The sequence below is a fragment of the Vigna unguiculata genome, chromosome 10 (assembly GCF_037176805.1).
Source record: "Vigna unguiculata cultivar grain cowpea cultivar isolate G323 ecotype 2 chromosome 10, ASM3717680v1, whole genome shotgun sequence".
NCBI classification, from domain to species: Eukaryota; Viridiplantae; Streptophyta; class Magnoliopsida; order Fabales; family Fabaceae; genus Vigna; species Vigna unguiculata.
Genome location: NC_140801.1, coordinates 2320304 through 2341590, shown reverse-complemented (window position 1 = coordinate 2341590; position 21287 = coordinate 2320304). Strand labels below are relative to the sequence as shown.

At 31.1% G+C, this 21287-nt stretch overlaps 1 protein-coding gene across 1 annotated transcript; it reads right to left on the bottom strand.

Moving 5' to 3' along the window:
* Positions 1-71: 71 nt before the first annotated feature.
* On the bottom strand, positions 72-12507 carry LOC114166629 (putative ABC transporter C family member 15). Its single transcript, XM_028051380.2, has 12 exons — positions 12356-12507; positions 12157-12236; positions 5047-7388; positions 4864-4950; positions 4067-4705; positions 3762-3926; positions 3016-3310; positions 2655-2869; positions 1573-1878; positions 1395-1458; positions 1060-1299; positions 72-640 (listed from the first exon to the last, which is right to left on the bottom strand). The coding sequence occupies exons 2-12, from the start codon at positions 12194-12196 to the stop codon at positions 495-497; spliced, it is 4539 nt and encodes a 1512-aa protein (XP_027907181.2). The 5' UTR covers positions 12197-12236; positions 12356-12507; the 3' UTR covers positions 72-494.
* Positions 12508-21287: the final 8780 nt, after the last annotated feature.

The following is a 21287-nucleotide window of genomic DNA, read 5'->3' as shown; positions in this document are numbered from 1 at the left end:
GAATCATAATCTTTCGATGATGATAACCGTAACCCATATATAACTATAACTAAAATATATGAAAGAATATATAACCCAACAATAAGACTACTTCACTCCCGTTTATATATTCAAATTGATTTATGGTGTTCAACACAAATGCATTTTAAACAAAACAAATCAACCCAAATTCCACACTCTAATCATAAAATCTTAATTCCATTGTACAATATGGCCAATATAAAGTGCTCTTCCTATTTGCCCTTTCATGATCTCATATTCTCTATTTCTGGATCTTCTTTCTCTTCTCTCCCACTTTACTCTTTCATTCTCAAACTGGTGCCTTTACTTCACCATTATATATATATATATATATATATATTCAATGAAGGGCCACTTGAAGAAACCATTTTTACTGTGGATAAGTACCCTAACATGGGACTAGGAACCCCTTTATAGGTATATCCTTTGCTGGTTTTGTCCTCTCCAATATCTTAATCAATGTCCATAAAGTTCTATAATTCTTCCCTGCTTTGGACATGTTGTGTTGCCAAACTGTTGAAGCTTTGTGATCTTCCAGAATACTCCTTTATTAGTTTAAAGAAGAATGAATCTTCTCTCTCAAGTAACCTTGATGGTTCATCATACTCTGCAATTCTCCCTGCAACATAACATTCATGCATTAACCAACTCTGTTATCAATCTAACATATCAAATTTCTAGTTCCATTATCATGTTTGCTTTCAATTACCAACTGCACTATTTCTCAACTAGTTTTCTTCTTAGACAAATTTCTCTATAAAACATGTTAGAGCCAATCCTAATGAAGTTTGTTATTTTCTGAATCTATTATTTCACATACTATTGGACGACTTATCATTCACAGATATCTAGTTTGACGCTCGACATGCATGTGTCTCGTGTGAGGAATATGTTGAAAATTTCACATTCACTGGAGATTTGGTTAAATTATAGTATATAAGTAGATACAAACCTCACCGTTCAAGCTTTAAGATTGAATTAGGCATAAAATTTACTTTTCAATAATGTACATATAGACAAATAGATAGATACACATACCATCACTGAGCACCAAAACCAAATCGCTATCAATAACTGTGTGGATTCTGTGAGCTATTGTGACAACAGTTCTATGTTTGAACTCTTGACTTATGATGTTCTGTAACACTCCATCAGTTGCAGAATCCACTGAGGCTGTGGCTTCATCCAGCACTAGTATGCTGCTTCTTTTCAGCAGGGCTCTTCCAAGGCAAAATAATTGCCTTTGGCCAACACTCCAGTTATCACCATTTTCAACCACTGACAAAAAGCATCAAATTCAGTTTTTGTAACGATTACTAATACCTCAAACAAGCATTGCAAAACTATGAAAGTTCAAAGATAAAGAGTTCAACCAGGGGACTCCAACTTCTCTTCCTTGGCCCTCACTAGGTGGCCCAGTTGACATTTGTCTAGAGCCTGAAAATGAAAAAAGTCACTGGTAAATGATGATAATCTTTGTGAAAAATTTAAAACTTCATTTTGGCTTCCATTTTTATGTTCTAGATCAAACTGTTTGATTAAATTATTTACCTCCCACACTTCAATGTCAGAGTATTGCTGAAGAGGGTCCAAGTTTCCTCTAACAGTTCCTTCAAACAAGGCAGGGTCTTGTGGGATAATGCTAAGCCTTGACCTTAAATCATGGAGACCTATCTTGCATATATCCACATTGTCAATGATAATGCTTCCTTCTCTTGGTTCAACAATCCTGAAAATGGCTTGTATGAGGGTTGATTTTCCACTCCCAGTACGCCCAACAACACCAACTTTCTTCCTCCCAGGAAATGTGCAAGTGATGTTTTTCAACACGGATGGTAGATGTTCAGCATAACGTATCTGTCACACATTTAATTGCATAGTAGAATATAAGTATTCAAGAACTCATGGACATAAAAGAAAAATGTAGTTGCAAGAAGTGTTTTGAGGAAAAAGTCCATGAAGACTCCATGTTCTTTTCTGAGTTTTTTCAGTAGTGCTGTCCTCTGCTGAGCATTAACAATACACTGATGTTGTTACTTTATAAATATTTTTAATATATTTTAAGATATAAAAATTGGTCCATCGGTATATTTTGAAGGCACAACAGAGGAATAACACAGAAAAACCCAGTAAAAAATCCAAATTCGGTGGTCCAGAATCCAGGTTCTCTACTTGTTTGTTGGTATTGTTCCCTACTAAGCATTAACAATAGACTAATGTTGATACTTTAAAAATCTATTTAATATATTTTAAAACATTAAAATCAGTGTTTGTCAGTATATTTTGAAAACACAACAGATGAACAGTACAGAAAAATCCAGCAGAGAATTGAAATTCATCCATGAATCTATAGGCCGTTTACACTATTATTCAATCAGAAATTACCAGGTATTGGAAGTTGGTTGACATTTACATTGATTATCTCATTAGCTATATCTATAATGCATATGTGTTTATCATATAATAGCATATCTCTTTATGATCTTTGGTGGGTTGATAGTGTAAAACATTTTACATACAGTGAACAGAAATTAAACTCTAATGTTGCTTACCATATGCATGTGTTCCTCTTATACATATTATAATATATTCCTTACATCTTTTAAACATGTTTTAAACTGTTGCTATCTAACCTGTAAATTTTTGAAACATATTGTTCCAGTTTCTGGCCAGTTGCTTGGTGGCCTTCTGTCTTCAATCACAAGAGGTGCTTCACTTTTTATATTTGTGTACTGAAGAATTCTTTCAACTGATATCATCTTGTTTTCTGCATTGCATATGTTCCATATAACTGAAGCTTGCAGCACATTCAGATTGATCCCATATGTTACTGCAAGTCCTGCAATACCTGTAACAAATCCAATGCAGAAAAATGTAATGCTTAATTCATGAAAGGTGATTTATCTGATGATATATTTGGGTGTTTCAATGAAACATGAATGTTTGTGTTGTGATTGATAATGTCAAGTTTCCAAACAAAAACTTAGTACTTACTTGGGTTGATTATTCCTTCAGGGAGGCTCACTAGCATGACCAATGAGAAGGCAAAAACAAAATTTGACAGTAAATTCAATCTGAAAGAAAGCCATTCCATTGCAGACACATTATGAAACCATGGCCTTGAGAAGCCATCCACAAGGAGAAGATTGGTGTATATGAAACGGCCTTCTTGATCAAAAGCTCTTATTGATGCTGCTCCTGCCAAAGATTCTGAAAAATGATGGAGAATTGGAGTGATCTGAATCTGCGCTAAGCGAGCCAGTTCTCTAGCTGTAGGAGTATAATATCTCTGAAACAAAAATCATTCAACCTCTGTTAGGATTAGAAACTGAGAAAGAGACTAACTTCACAGTCATTTTCTGTCTATTGGTTTAAGATGAGTACGGCTAAGAAGTGGACTTTAAACCTAATTCAATCTTACAAAATCGGTTTATAAGGTAAGGTTTGAATCCCATATATATAAATTGTCTTATTTCTAGTCGATACGTGACTTCCAACAAGTACTATCACTTCCTTACTGTGTTTAAAATGTTTTATTTAAAATTCAAATTGAAATTTCACATAGTTTGTAACATCCAATTCCAATGTCTTAGTTTTAACTTTGTTACATCATTGACTGATGTGACTTTCATTGCTTGAGAAATCATATTAGATCTAGTGTACATTTTGAAAATAGGAATGTGTCTCACTTTTTGTTTGTGCTGTCATATATAGATCAAAAAGGAAAAGGAATCACATACTTGATACCATATGCAGACTGCAGTAACTGGAATGAAGATGACAAATACTTGCCATGCCACTTGACACATCACGGCAATGGTTCCTAGAATCTGTATTATTGAGAAAGCACACCATCCTACTTTGTTTGCCATTTCCAAATCTAGCACACTTTGATCTGTGGAAGCCTGAAACAAAAGTTTTCAAGTGTTGGTATTATTGAGAAAAGAACACTTCAAGGAAGATCCACAGATACATGGACACGTCAAAGTTCATGTACTAAAAACATATTTAATCCTAAATATAATTGTTATGAATGCGAACTTACCCTATTCAAGATTCTTCCAGCTGGGGTAGAATCAAAAAAGGACATGGGGGCTCGGAGCACACTATGCAACATTTTTGTGAAAAGTGACTGTGCTGTCCAAAGTCCAGCATTTAACACCATCATGGCTCGCAGAAGAACACAGAATGAACCAGCAACTGAGAGTGCCATATAAATAAGTAGTATGAAATTCATGTCAAATATAGGCTTGGCATCACTACTTGTGGGGCAAACCCAAGCCATCCAATAGTTACTGGCAATCTGAAGAATTTGGAATGAAGATTGTGCCAAGAGAATGAGAGGAACAAACATTCCTCCTTTGACAGTGGTCAAATAAGTCCAGTAAACTTCTTTTGCTATGCTTCCTGTTTCTCTTTCCTCTTCTTGCACCAACTTTCCATCATTTCCTTTGTCCTCTGGAGGATTGTCTTGCACTTTGTCATGCTGAAGACTTGACCTGGAGTTCAAGTTGGATTCCCCTTCTTCAGCTATTGAATTGAAACTTGTTCTACTTGAGTTTTCAGCAACAACAATTGACTCCAGAGCTTTGCTGTGAGCACCAACCAAAACTTCAAATCCTATATTTTGCTTTAGAAGATCTTCAAATTTTCCAGCTTGTGCTATCCTTCCATTTTGCATCACCTAGATTCATTTGGGTCACCATTTGTTATACACTAAGCAACACTGACAATATGCTATTATATATCACTATCATATTTTAATGTCTTCTACTAGCATTATTTGATTTGTTCTTCAGTGATTAGAAGAAAGAAATAAACAAACTTTCACAGTGCATTTACCAGAATGAGGTCTGCTGCTGGGAGAAACTCAACTTGATGTGTGACAAAAATTATAGTTTTCTCTTTGAGAATCCCCATAAGGCACTCCTGCAGAAAACATGTGGACAAAATAGTAAAGCAATTGTTTCTCACACCATGAAGTGTTTGCACACATTTTTGAAGTCTGAAGAAAATGTAACTAACCTTGAAGAGGTGAGTACCGGTATGAGCATCAACAGCACTGAAAGGATCATCAAAAAGGTATATATCAGCATCCTGGTAAACTGCTCTAGCAATCTGTATCCTTTGTTTCTGTCCACCACTCATGTTAATCCCTCTTTCTCCAATCTCTGTCATGTCACCACATGAGAATAGCTCAAAGTCCTTTTTTAATGCACATGCCTCAACAGTTTTGTCATACTTATCAGCATTGTACTCTTTTCCAAAGGTGATGTTGTCCCTTATGTTTCCAGTGAGTATCCATGCAGATTGTGGAACATAAGCTTTTGTTCCACTGATCTTAACATTCCCAGACTGTTTATATATTTCTCCCAAAATCCCTGATAGAAGACTAGACTTTCCTGAACCTACAGATCCACACACTGCCACCTTCATTCCCCTCTTAACTCTCAACTCTATTTCATCAATGGTTGGAGTTGTTGAATCAGGATCCCAGCTGAATCTCCCTCTCTCAATAACCACATCAAATTCTGTTCTCTCCTTTGCTACATTTTCAATGACATCATGCTGGATTTCTTCCTCACGGAGGAATGAAGCGATTCTATCAACAGAAACTTTTCCCTGAGCAATGACATTGAGCAGATCAGGCAAGCTGAATATAGGATCCTGCAGCATTCTGAATGTTGCAAATGCAGACAAGACCCTTCCTGCTGTCAGTTCAATCCCCATGAACATGCATGCCCAAAAGGTTATCACAGAAATGAATGTAGGTGACCCCCAGAAGATAAAGGCAGAAAATGCTGCTTGCCTCAAGGACTTTGTTAGCCAATTGTACTCCACATTCCTCAGTGCTTCTATCCTCTCACAAAATTGACTGTCCCATGCTTGAAGCTTCAGAGTCCTCATGTTTCTGAGGACTTCTGAAGTTGCTTTCATTCTGTTGTCCTTGGCATCCATGATCTTGGCCTGGTATCTTTTCTGTATCTTTGTTAGAGGTATGTTCAAGGTCATCACTCCCAATGTTGCAGCCAGTGCAGCCAATGAACCTAGTCCTAGATTCGTATGCAGAATGAACACTGCTAAGGAAATTTGTATTGGCAGCATCCATATCACATTCACGTACCAAACAAAATCTGTGATTCTCTGCACATCTACACTCATGTAGTTCATAATCTCACCACCTGTGTGACTCTGGCGCGATCTACTCGACAGATGCAGACCCTTCTGATATATATGAGATATCAATGCAGCTCTGAGGCGAAGGCCTAATTGTCTGGCTCCAAAAATCCATTGGCGCTGAGCTATGGTTTCCACCATTTTGGCACAGAGAAAAGCCAGTGAAAGAAGGTATCCACTCTTCAAGCCACGAGCTTCCTTCTCTCCCAAGAAATCCACAAAGTCTGTTATCAAGTATGGACCAACATAAGATGCTGAAGCATTCACCACTGCAAACAATGCATTCAGTGCAGCTTTCTTCCGAGCAAAAAGGTAGATCGCCTTGTAGATAGAAGGGTTTGCAGTGCCATCTTCCTCCTTGACTTTCCTAAGGCTCTCATCAAAGGAACATGTCAGAAACTCAGCAGAGTCTTTGATGTCAACATCAGGAATGTCACTCTGTTCAAGGGGTTTCTTATACCCTACTGCAAACAAAGGGTTGAGCCATGAGAAATTAATGAGTTGCAGAAGCGTGGCTTTTCCATATGGAGATTCCTTTAGAATCTCCGAATGTTTCTCAGTTTTCTCTCCAAGAAGTGGTTCTGCTGCACCATTTGTGGCAAGCATCACAGTGCCTGTTTTCCCAGTTGTGGAAACAACCAGAAGGCATGATGAAGCAATCAAACCAAGAAAATCTGCATATTCTCTGATGCTAATCTGGCCACTGTTGGTGACACTGAAATGGACATGAAGGCCTGTGCTTATGATGCACACGATGAAACTGCAGAGCCACCAAGCCCTCAGAATCCAAGGGAAATGTGTGCTTGATTTTGATGTCTTCCATGTTGCTACAAGACTAGTGACCCATGATAACACCTGAACTATCTCTGATGTGAAAGCCTGAAGCTTTGAGGTGCATTGAGTCTCTTGATTCAGCATCAGTAGCAGCAGTGATGCATGAACACCCAGCAACAGTGTGTTGCTGACAATGCTGATTTTGTAAGCAAAACCGTGTTTGATTGCTGGTGGATGCATCGATTTTGTGGCACCATCTGGAACCTTGGTTTGCTTTCTGATCAGGCTCATATATTTTCTTAGGAGTTGGATTAACAGGATCACAGAGAACCCAAGTTCCACTGGTAAAATCACGTGCTCCAACAAGCATGGTGATTCTAATGGCTGCCATGAAGTCCAAAACTGCGTTTTTTGCTCTGTCAAAGTCAAGAAACCATTCATGTCAACTTTTGAAGATATATGTCATATAGTTCCAACAAAAGTTAAGATTAAACGTGATTAGGTTGTTTCATTGTTCAAGAAATTAACGATGTCGTTCATGCATGCAAGACTTGTTTTAGGAATAACAATGAAACCGGAACTGATAATTTTTTTTTTTTGCAGACTTTTTTTTTTTTTTATAAACTTTGATAAAGTTTGTTTTTTATTCATACCAAACATTTTTTTCTTTTTTCAAATTTTTTTCAAATCTTATCAAAACTTCTTTATCCGTTGAGATGCTGATAGATATGCATTGTAAAAGGTTTGTCAAAAAACCTTTATTAAAATCTAATTTTCCATTATCAAATATAATATTATCAAATATTTAATATAAAAAATAATTTTTTATATAAAATATCAAATAATAAATTATAATTAATTAGAAATATTAAATAACAATGGAATAAATATACAAAAATGTCCCATAAATGTTACGAAACTAATGAACAAATAAATAATTAAAAATATTTTGATAATCGAAAGACACAGGAGAATGATTTATATATTTATATATGTAACTAATTAATTTGTAAATTCTCTATCAAAATTGGGATAATTTGAGAGAATATCCACGTGGCGAAATCATTCGCCAATATCATTTTCAATACTATGCTTAAGTCAAGTATACGATTTTATGTTTAGGACATAGTTTTTGAAAACAGTGGGTACAGTAACAGTTACATTATGAAGTTTTTTAATTTCCATAAATCATTAATTCAGGTGAGTGTGTTTGTTGAATAATGTTTATTGAATAAATTGTTTTATAAAGACAGTTAAAAATAAAAATAAAGTACAATAAATTGTTTTAGTAAGTGTTTATAGAATAAACACGTGTTATAATTTTATAAAGTTAATTATAGTAACGTTTAGACAATTATATAAGTTATATAAATAAATTAGATAATAAAACTTAATAGCCACTAATTCAATAATCATCACTTACCATTGAATAAAGTAAATCGAAAAAAAATGCGAATTTTAGTTCTTAAACACATAAGATACTGTTAATTTAATTAGTAATTGAAATATTGAAAGTGTCAAAGATCCATCAATTATATCTTCTTGTGTTTTACGACTAATTTATTATTAAAACATAATTTTAAAGACTATTAACAGTAAATAACAAAGACCATTCTGTCATTATTAAATTATACTATTCAAGGTTGAATCTATATAATTTCCACACATCCACATACCAATTCAGGTTCTTACTTTTTTTAAAGACTAAATTAATAGCCATGCATTTAAAAATAAAATTAATAAATTAACTATACATTTATTCTTTCTTTATACATATATTTTTGTTAATATATATATTTTTTACTTATTGATTTATTTTTATTTTTCTTTCACGTAATTCCCAAAGTTATTCTCTTTCCCTCCTCACAAGATCTATATCTGTCTTTAACAACTTTCAAATTCTCTATTCCCTCGTTTCATTTGTTATTCCTATTTAAAGAAAGCAACATAAAAATAAATAAGTATGCATTAAGAATCTAATAAACTTAAAGTAATATAAAATGATTCACCAGTCCTAAAATAACTGTCTAAGTTGTTTTTATAATTAAAAAACAGAAAAGAACAAAATTATGAACAATGATATTTTAACTACTAAATTTTTTCTCTTACAACATGATGTATTATTTTTTAAATAATTTTGAAATATTAAAAAAAAATTTATTTAAAAGATATTACCTAAGATTATAAGAAAAAGTTTATGAAAATTTAGTAGTAAGATAATATTTTCAATTATTTATATATAAATTATGAATCAAAACTTCGAATATTTCATTGAAATAACTTATAATATTGGTAGGTGTGTGACTCTGCATTCGGAGTATGATTTTTAACATTAGTTTAAGTAGTTTGTGTGAAGTTGAAAGCAATGTACGAAACAACTCAGCAATGATTGTGAAAGCCTTTGTCTTGTTCCTAAAATTTAATGAATTAAGGAATATTTGTCGTATATTCATTATGTAAACACAAAAAGTTAAATTTTGCGAGAAACCCGAAACCTATAAACAAAGTAATTGGAATCACTGCACCGCATCGTTGTCACTGTTTTTCAAAACAAAGTTTGTTTTCTCGAAAACATAAATTTTTCTCTGATTAGTTACTTATTTCATCTTAACATGTGTGCCATGTTCTCATTCTGAACATTTCATATAATTATTTTTTTGTTTAATAGTTTTTTTTCTCCGATTATTATAGTATTTTTTTTCATTATTTATATCTTGAGTATCTATTAGTTTTGAAATGGTAGTGTGAAGATGTAAACATCGGAATATAAAAATATTCAAAATTAAAACTTTAAGGTGTGATGGGTAGAAAAGAGAAAAATAAATAGTTGATAAAGTGAGTAAAATAAATAGGTGAAAAAGATATTAAAATCTAGAAAAGAAAGATAAATAAAAAGGAAATTAAAGTAAAAAAAAAATATTGATCAATTCACTTATTTCTTTTTTTTACGATACCAAATAAACCTAATTTATCTATTGCTTCTATTTTCACTTACTTCTTTTAAACACAAATTTTTTTATGATATAAAAATTAGTGAGTTATTATTTGGAATGAATTGAATGTGTTAGTGTTTTTCAATTCAACATTATTTATCCCAAACAAACTTTTTAAAACATTAAAATTCTTCACATAGTGACGATTTTAAGTTACTACCTTGAAAATTCTAATCTTTTAAGTAGAAACTTCACAAGACACCCCTTGGGATTCCAACCCATATTTTGAAAGATCAAGAAAGCAAAGTTTAGGTTTTGTTGTCTTTCCCACTTGAAGGAAAAAATTGGAAATTTATTTTGAAAGAAGATAAGAGTGAGCATGTGGAGTATTATATTAAAGGAAAATGAAAATGGTGGAAAATTATTTTGAGCACTTAGAACAATGAATCCAGCCACATAAAACTAGAAGACAATGTAGTTTCCGACAGCTACAAAGGTCATGTCATGTGGTATTTGTCATTTCAATCTCACACCAATCACTTTCAAGTATGTGGAACCTACTAGGAAAGCACTTTGTGGAATTATTTGGTTTAATAATTCATATTTTGACATTTATATATTATTATACAAGTGTTACACTTCACTTTGAATACGTAAGAAAACTAATTTTATTTAGCATGTTATTGTTGAAATATATGTTATTTTAGTCACAACTATAGTTTAAGTTTAAGTTTGATCTTCACCTTGTCATTATATACTTAAGTGTGTTAGAAAGTTTTAGGAAGTGTGTGTGTTTAATTCAATGATTGAATTGTCCTTTCATATCTTCTAAAGACAAGATTAATATAATAATTTTAAGGATTTTATATTAAAGAAGAAAGTTTAAATATCTATACAAACACATTTGAAATCTTTATAGATATTTAATATAAATAAAAATTAAAAAAAAATTGAAAGAGTAAAAATGTTTTTTTATGAAATATAGTTTAAGTTAAGTTATAAGTTAGAAACAAATCTCATTTTAGATAATAATCTTAGACGTAAAGGAACATATTGAAGATTAAACGTTATAAGTGAAATGAAATTATTACATATAAATAAGATAAAAATTTATTTATAAATTAATTAAATTAATTTTATGAAGTTCGATTAAATGTAAAGTTCACTTTCTGACATTATTAAAAAAGAAAACTTAAAAGTGTATGAAATGATTAAAGGAGAATATGCACGGAAAGAAAAAGTAGAAAAGAGAAACCATTATGTATGGTTGAGTTGTTATTTTCTTATGAGAAATAAAGAAAACGGGTATCAAAATAAAAATAAAAAACTCTATCATGAAAAATTATAAAATAAAATTTCACTAGTTATGTAGACTTTTAAAATGATTATATTATATTCTAAAAATTGTATAACTTTAAATCTTGATCATTATGCATTATTAATAACGTGAATTTAATTCTTTCACCATTATATAAAACTAACTTATTATATGAATAATCAGAGACATGTTACAAATATTACATACACTAGTAAAAAATTTATATTTTTTACCAATTTTTAATTTTGAAATTTGTTTTGTAGAAAATCACTTATACGAAAATTTTTAGTAATGATACAAATCACTCAATAGATTGCGAATAATATCAGTTTATGATATATATATATATATATATAATATAAACAAGTTAAAATTGTTGATAGAATGTATTTTTGGAGAAAACAAACTATATATATTTCATATTATGAATCACAAACTAGTGATTGTTTTTCCTCTCTTTTTTTTTTCTTTTATTAAATATTAAAATCTCTTTCAACTGAAAAACAAAATTCCTTCAAAACATGGGATAAAACAACAGAGGGGTCATCAAAGAAGTGAAGAACAAAAGGACAAATAGAATAAAACATGAAGTAAAATGCTCACACATAATCTTAATTAGTTAATTAGTATTGTAAACTCAGATTAAACCCTCAGTTTCAATCAATCAAAACAAAATTTTCACCCTCCACTGATCTTATTTATCACTGCAAATAAGACTGGTTTCAGTTCTATGGATGAGAAATTCAATGTTATATATACGTAAAGTTCTGCACTTTATGTAGTATATAGTAAATGATGGTGGACTGAAAATTTCATGACAGAAGAACATTTCATGACAGAAAAAAAGTTTCAGTTTTGTTTTATGTATTTCATGCATATATAACAGAAGAAAAAGGTGCATAAAACTTGTAAGAATGGTTAGAAGTAACTTACTTGTGGCACCAAATATGTTGTAGAAATTCTCCAAAGCCATGCTTGCTTCTGAACTTGAAGCTCAAATTCTGCAGTAAGTTCTGCAGAAAAGAGTCACACACATCATCATTACTTGGTTTTGGATTCAACACCTTGTATCTTATGATAATATTCATAATAACTACAACAATATTATATATACACAGACATAGCCACTAACATGTAATGAGTTTAGAGCTTCTGAGAGCTGAGAAAACAAGCATGAGAAAAGTGGAGAGAGTCACATACACAGAGAGAGTGAGAGAGAGAGAGAGAAGTGTTAGGGGAGATTTATAAGAGTTGCAATAGAGAAAAAGGTAAAAAGCTAATGTGCAGAAAATATGTTTTTGTTTATTTTATGGTCAATTTTCTTGGTGAGAAAGAAAATTGGACTGCTATTGTGTCACGTGAGAGTCTGCAAAATTTGATTTTGGCATTTTATGTTGGACGAATAAATGGTTTTTGTGGTCTCAGCATTCCAATTTTGATAGAAAGAAAAGCTGCCATTAACAAATGAAAGCAATCTGTGATGGACCCAGTTGAAGGGAAATACCATGAGTGTTGCAGACTTCAATTAATGCACTTCATATTCATATATATATATATATATATATATATATATATATATATATATATATATATATATATATATATGTCTCATCATTGCACAGTGCATGATGAGTTTTTGGGTCCTTCACAGGAAAAGTGAACAACTTAGGCATGTTATATAGACTTTAGAATTGGTCTTGAAATGGGTTCAAAACATGAAAGATTATAGAAATGGTTTTGGAATTGACTTTTGTGGACACAGATGGTTGGATATTGATATTTTTTTATTAACTGCACAAAAAGTTAATAAATTTCTGATAAAAATTCAAAAGGGGCACCAGTTTTTTACTTGGAAATTCAGACAAAACCCTAATTACAATTTCTCATTTAGGGGTAAAAGAAGAGATACATATATATCCCACATTTAGGTTAAATATTTGAGAATTATGCAAGTTTTCTGATGCAACATACTAAAAATTTCTTACCTCTAACGCAGGAAAAAGAAGAAGAAGAAGAAGAACAAAAAGTTGTTGCTCATAATTGGTTGAAAACCTAAAATTTCTTCAACCATGTTTGGGATTGCGTATGTAAGTACAATTAATTAATTGTACGAATTTTTCAATGATTTTATGAACGAAGAATTGTGAAAGAATTCAATGATTTTCGCATACCTAGATGTCAACATCATCAGAAGCAGAATGTTGGAGTTTGTGGTTGGAAGAATGATTGATAAAAGGAATTTTTTGAGATTGGATTGAAGAACAAAATTGTTTGAGAGGTTCTGAATTAATCCCTCAAAACCACACCAAACTACAATTTCATTTGATTGATGCTTTGTTTGCCACCATCATGTTTATAATGGAGGTAGAGATAGTATACTGTAAATACAGATAAAAGAAGAGCAATTGAATTTGGTTCACAATTTACCTAGAAGATAAATAAATAGAAAAAAAAAATTATTTAGTTCATATTAAATTTGTTTTTTTTTTTTAGTTTTAATATTGAAATTGTTTTTTAATACTTTAAAATATGTCCTGATATTAATTATTATAAGTTAATTAATATTTCAGAAGATGAGAGTGATTTGATTTTATGATTATTTAACATGAACTGGTTGGCATTGATTGTGATGGACATTTGATATTGAGGGAACAGAAATCATGATTCCTAGGAATAACGAACCAATTCCTAGCAAGGATCTATTTTGTTGGTAACAAGTATCAGTTCTTTTTAACAGATTTTATTCAAATCAAGTAGCAAAATGTTATTTTTTTCATTAAGTAATATTAAATCGTTATCATGATTCAGTAAAATCGTTATCATAATGACTCAGTAAGAGTGTTGTGATGTTATTTTCAATATATATTTTTTTTGGCGGAAACTTCATTTTTTGGGAATTTATTTTTAAAAGATAAATCAAACTTGATCTAATGTCAAAATATCTAGAAACTAAAAATTTTCTATCTAGTAGTCATTTGAAATATACACTACAACTACATAGGATGGCAATATGGTCTTAACCCGTTAAAAAAATCAGGGTAAGTCAGGACATTAAGTCTGCTGGTCCGTAGAAGTCTAACCCATAAAAACTCGCATAAATTAATAAATAAATAAATAAAAACTTGCACTTGTGTAGTTACTTTACTTATAGATTTTTGCATGAACATTCCAAAGTTTTGTATGACTAGAAAAGACAAGTATTGTGTATTTTTTAGTGTGCTAAAATTTGAATAATACATAGTGTATGTCCAAAAAACGAATATGAATATGATGAAAATGTTAAATTATCAATTTATCATCCAACTTTCCAAAGTCTTTACTTAATTTTGTGAACTTATTAAAGTTTCTTAATTTGTTGAACATTGAAAACTTTATCATATGAATTAAAAAAAAATAGGCGGGTTGGCCCACGAGCCCGCACTTATGCGAGACGAACCAAAATTTTTAGCCTACGTTGAAAATGCGAGGTTGACCAGCCAGCTCACATTTTGTAGGCCAAGTGCGGGTCGGGCCGACTCGCATTGCCACACCTAACACTACAATAAATGTTTTTATTAATAACTAATTTTGTAAATAAAAAATAATTAGTCACTATATATAATGATCAATTTAGATATCAACTTATAAATTAAAATTTATTGATAACTAAAATAGTTTCTAGATTGGTTTCTAAATTGACATACTAGTGCAGTAAGGGCTTTTGACCCCGTTGTTTCGTTATTCTGCCTCGATTTTAGAACTGAGGCATATTAGGGCGAGACCAAAAGGGGTGTCTTTTGGCCTCGAGTGATAACCGAGGTCATAGAGGTGCTTTTCTGCCTTGGTTGTAGACGACCGAAGCCATAGAGGCGCTTTTCTGCCTCGGGTCTGTCATGAACCGAAGCCATAGGTTCACAACATTTTAATTAATTAAAAAATTTGTAGAGCATTTGGCCTTGGTTAAAAACTATTTTAGTCAATAATAAATTTGAGTTTATAAATTAGTATCTAAATTAATTATTATAGTGACTAATTAGTTTTTGTAATTAAAATCGGTGACTAATAACAAATTTTCTTGTTGTGATAATTGTTAAATGTCACTAACAATAGAGATTAAAAACGAAATTTCAGATAAAAACCAACAAATAGAAATATATGGGACTAAAAGTTCAAACCTAAAAATGTATAAGTTTATCACTACAAAACTCTGGCACAAGTTTAGTGTTTAATTAATAATAATTTAGACTTATTAAGGTAGAAGACGGTTTTTAATTTTAAGATCAACAAGAATAATTTAAATTTAAGAGAAAACAAATTTATTTCAAATTCAAAAGATTAAAGTCGTATCTAAAGCTAAAATAAAAAATAAAAAGTGTATTTTTCGTTAATTTCTTAACAGGTGGAAATTTAAAAAGTAATTATTTTGTTATTATCAGCAATTTTAAAAATATAATTAAGTTACCGTTGTTACTTATGTTTTCTGAATTGTGTGGAGGATGATAAATCATGTTGGACTTTAAGGAGTCTAAATTTGAATTTTGTTATACACACAATTCAGAGACACATTAAGATGTTAGGTATTATTCTAAAATAAGTATGAACAATGATGTTGTTGATTTTGTGAAACAAGATCCTAAAAAAGAACTTAGGTCTTTAATGTCATTCGCGTAAGTTAAAATCAATATTGATGTAATTGTCAAAGGATATATCATTCTGCTTGTGGAGACATTATTAAAGAAAGTTCTTTGAAGAGTTTATGGTTGTTATATTGACGATAAGTATTTTTTGTAAATTGTGGTTATAGATGGTTGTTGTTAGAATACAAATCAATTTGTTAACTTTTTTCTTTTACATCGTTCTTTGGATTTTCAAAGAAAGAAAGATGAATTGTCTTAAAAATTATGAAATTTAAGATGTCTCATTTATTGTGGAGCCATTATCAGAGGGAGCAATGAGAACTACATTAGTCTTTCCTTTTTTTACCATAGCATTATCAGATCCTTTTATGCAGAGCTTATGGTCGGTACACTAAGGATAAAGATTTTAGTAGATTGTGGTTATAAATGTTTGTTGTTAGAATGTAACTCTACTTTGGTTGTCAACTTTTTTTTTCAAACTATTTTTTGTTACAGGTGACATCAATTATGACCAACGCCAAATGGATCGGGTCACAATCAAATCATGATGTTTGGGCTTGTGTTACACTTTTGAGTAAAAATTGTGCCGTGATTAATGACTATAACTTTTGGTCTAGTGGTAAATGCTTGATCCTAACATTTCTTAAGTTTTTAAAGGAAGATGGATGAAATGAAAGGGTCTATAAATTGATATTTTAAAATTGATAGTGTGTTTAAAATATTGACATTAGATTATTTTAATATTAAAAAGTTAAAGTATAAATAGAAGTTTTATAAACGATTTTTATTATTTAAAAACACATTGCCTATGTAGAAACCACTTTTATATAGCTCTTTCACTTCTCTTTAGAGTTTCTCACTCCCCATTCCCCTGTTTGAAGATTGGAGATTGTTGGAGTGATCCTTACAGCAAACCCTCAACTTCTATCTAATCAGATTCTCTTTTAGAATAAGTTGATTTTCTTTCATGGGTTTGTTTGTTCTTTCTTTTGCATGTGAGTTCCTTTAGCTCGCATGTGGCGTTTCAGTCTTCTATACAATTATTTGTTGATCAGTTGTTCCAATTGCGTGTCATGAACATGTTTGTGTTGTTCCTAGGTATAGATAGATCATTCAGTTAGTTTAAAGGAAATTTGGTACTCTTTGAGTTTTTTAGTTGTCTACGAGTAAGAGAAAATCTAATTGCATTGTTTCTAAGATATACCTATGTTGAACTTACCAACTATATGATTGTACTATGAGTTATATAAATGATTGAGGTGTGTGATGAGTATTATATGTTGAGTTGGGGTTAGGATTCTAAATTGTATGAGTTAGTTGCTTTATAGGATTTTGAAATATAGTCTGATTAGTACCATAATTGAGTGTTAGAAATTTTCCAAATATGTGATATGTGAGATAATATGAGATACTCACATGGTCAATTATTTCCAATAGATGTAGATGTGGTCCATTTGTCAATCAATTTTATAATTATTGTATAAATTTTGATATTGTAATCCCATATAATTGACAACAACTACTCTTATATAATTGACAACAACTATTATGTGATGGGGGTAGAGAACTCTATAGATTTCACATGTGCTTTGAATCATCAAATATGCTCTCTTCTCTCTTCTACCGTATATTATACCATCAAAGTATCAAAGTATAGAGATTGGGAGTTTGAAATGAAAAAACACATTAAAGGATTCTTATGATAGTGACAATGACTAAAGGTTAATCCTTATCCTTTTTCCGCATTAGTTTTACATTTGGTATTAGAGCAAGGTTAAATACCTTTGCCTTTGTCTTGTTTTGGATCTATTGCGGTTGTCCTTCTGGATTCTTTATTTGTGGTTTTTTTTCTTTATGTTTGGTGTCAAACCTAATATTATCAGCATTGGTGGTGTCGTTAACCCACCGTTGCGTGTTGCTGTTAGGGGTACAAAAGGTCTTGGAGCAACGACACTACGACCTTTCGAGGCTTTGTCGAAATTGCTCTAAGGAGTCCGAGATTTGTTTTATGTACTCATGTAATGCGAAATGCTGCTACTTGCTTATGACAATTGATACCATGTGTTTGGACAATGGGTGTGATGATTATTTTTAGGTTGAAAATGAATTAAAAATACACATTCTGTTTTGTTAAAATAACGAGGAGTATATAATTTTGTTTTATATCCATTTTTATGATGAAATATTTATTGGTATGATGGTCAAATAGTGCATTTGTGCATTTTGTTTGAATTACAGTATGAGTTAATTTAGGATTGACATATGATTTTTTTTTAGATCTATCTGATGAAAGAACTCCTTCATATAAAACTGAAGAAAATATTACTATATGTTTATTGTACGTACTATATGTTCTTATACGTAATATATGTTTTGTATGTACTATGTTTTTTTTGTATGTAAGATGCGTGTTTGCACTGTAAAACATAATAGTTTTATCATTTGGTTTTGGTTTATATGAGCCTAATTGAGTAAGACTTTATCCCACAGACAAGTTTTATGTCACTAAATTCACAACTAGAAAAATGTCATTTAAACACTAACGAAATCGGTCGCTAAATGGGTAAAATCGATGGCAAACACCTCTAGCCACCGAACATAAATAGTGGCAAAAACCTTAGTCGCAAAACTTTTAGCCACCGAAATTGTAGTCACTAATCAGTTACTAAAAAATTTGGTCACCTTGAAGCATTGGAGACCAATGTCACAACTGAACTTTCGATCGCAAATAGGTACGTTTTTTAATTTAATTAAAATAGTATTGGTGGCAAAATCAGTGGCTAAAACAATACCTAAATCAATGGCTATAATTATATTTCAAACAACCAAAAGAGAGGTGAAAATGGCTTATTCAAGAACTACAGCCTTCAATCTTATAAGTTCAAGCTTCTTGCGTATGAAATTGCAACAAGGATATGAAACCCTAACATAGAAAAAATAACCCAATGTGGAAAAAATCCCAATGCAACATAAAAAAAACATTCTGACCTGTGTAAGCGATAACAAGAACGGACACGGAGGATGGATGCAATACCTCGCAAAGTGAAAGAAAATGGAGACGGGGATCGTGAGTTCTGAGATTAAGCAAAATGGGGGATGAAAATATAATAGGGCACATAGATACAACTGAAGCGTGAGTTTGGCCAGTGAAAATATAATAGGGAAAATAGAATAAAGTTTCCTAACCTAGAAACAGAAATGGAGTTTGGCTAGAATACACAAGAAACTCCACAAGCTATGACGAAAATACAAGTTGTTGACGAATTTACGTTCAAACACGAGTTGTCCAGAGTTGTTGACGAAGCTAGGGTTTGGCACGAAACGTTGGAGCATAAGTGTGACACAAAATCGAATTTGGGGGTAAACTGAAAATCACTCAATTTGGGAGTCGAAAAGAATTGAGGGACAAGTCGAAAGGAATGGAAGAAAGGATTGAAAATAAAATTGAAAATAGATTAGCCACCGAAATACTATTCAATGACTAATATTTTAATTGGTGGGAAATTGGATTCATGTGTTAGCCACCGAAATCCTTTTGGTCGCTATTTAGCCACTACAACAAATGTAGTCACTAATAAATTACTTTAGTCAGTGGCTAATTCGGTGGCTAAAATGAGCACTTCCATTCTATTATTCACATCCACTGATTTAGCTATCGAATTGTTGCCACCAATATTTGTGATCGCTATTTCAGTCGTTATATGAACCAATATCACTAACAATCCAATCAGTCGTTGTTTCGGTATCTAATTTGACACTGATTCAAATCGATGGCTATTTTGGTGGAAATTAGTGACCACATTGTTTCGATGGCTAAATGACATTTTTCTAGTAGTGATTCTAGATTCATTCATTAAGGCGTGTGTTTGCATCGATAAAACATAATAGTTCTATCATTTGGTTATATGAGTCTACCTAAGTAAGACTTTAGCCCACAAAGTTTTATGTCACTAAACACATTCATTCAAACATGTGCACATCTGTAAAACATAATAGTTTTATCATTCAATTATATGAGTCTAGTTGAGTAAGACTTTAACCACATACAAGTTTTATGTCACTTAATTCATTCATTAATCCATGTTTGCATTGGTAAAACATGATGTTTGTTAAAGTCTCAAATTATGTTTGTTATAGTCTCAATATGATGAATATGTATTTTAAAATTTGCAATTTCTCAATTTGTGAATATTTCTGATATCCATGTTATTTCTAAAATAAAAAAAGGATAATTATAAGTTTTGTAAGAAGAAAGTTCTTCTCTATTATGGGTATTGATTATGTTAGTAGAAAAATAGAATTATTGTTATTACTGAGACTCGCACTTGCACTCCAAATGCTCTTTGTATCTATGGAAAGTGGAAGAGGTTAAATTGTTACTCTTGACATTAATAAAGATAAACTTTTTACTAGTATTCGAGTTCTGATCAACATGACAATGTGAGAGATTTATTAAAGGTTATTGATGAACAATTCATCACATTTTTTAAATCTCTTACCAACAATATAATCATGTATTTTCCTCATACTCATACTCATACCCAATTGAAAAAGTCGGGTATTTTTCATACTCATGCCTATATCCAATAAATGCAAAGATTCTCCTTAAAAACGGGGATGAGTCAGAGTAATACTCACATGGGCTGGTTTAGTTATCATCTTTAGTCTATGCTAACAAAATTTGTTCCTTTTGGGTATATTATTTTACTTTTTAGAGGTAAGCTAGGTTTAAAATTCAATTTTTAACTATTTGTATAGTTATAAAATAAAATACAATTACAAAATAAAAATATAAGATATATAAGAAAATGAAAAATCTCACTATATATTGCTATAACATGTTACTTTTTTAATTTTAAAATATAATAATAAAACACAAATATCAAATATATTGCTATTTTATATATTTTTAATTTTTATCTTTTAATATATAAGGGTAAAATGAAAATATAAAATGTATTATTAGTATAATCATAATCTATAATAATATATAAAAAGATACCCTCTTCCATGTCCACATCTCGTTATTCATGTTTTATCTATTTTTTTTTATCTTTAACAATTATTTTTAAAATGTATTTTTTATGAACAAATTTATTTTTTAATTTTACATTTAACAACTATTTTAAAAATTAATTACATATCTTTTGTGTCGGGCATGTGTTTTCGCTAATAATAACAATAAGGTTAAATTATACCTTTGATTCCCATTTTCGTAGCAAAATTTCAATTTGGTCCCTCAATTCTTTTTTATCTCAATCTAGTCCCTATTTTGGGAAATTTGATGCAATCAAGTCCTTTCAGTGATGTAGTAACCGTGATAAATGGGATGCCATGTGTCAGCTTATGGATTTTTTGAATTTTTTGAAATTTTTTATTTGTTTTTTTTTAAATTAAAAAAAAATAAAAATTTGCCATGTGTTAAGCTGACATCGTGTCACATGGCAG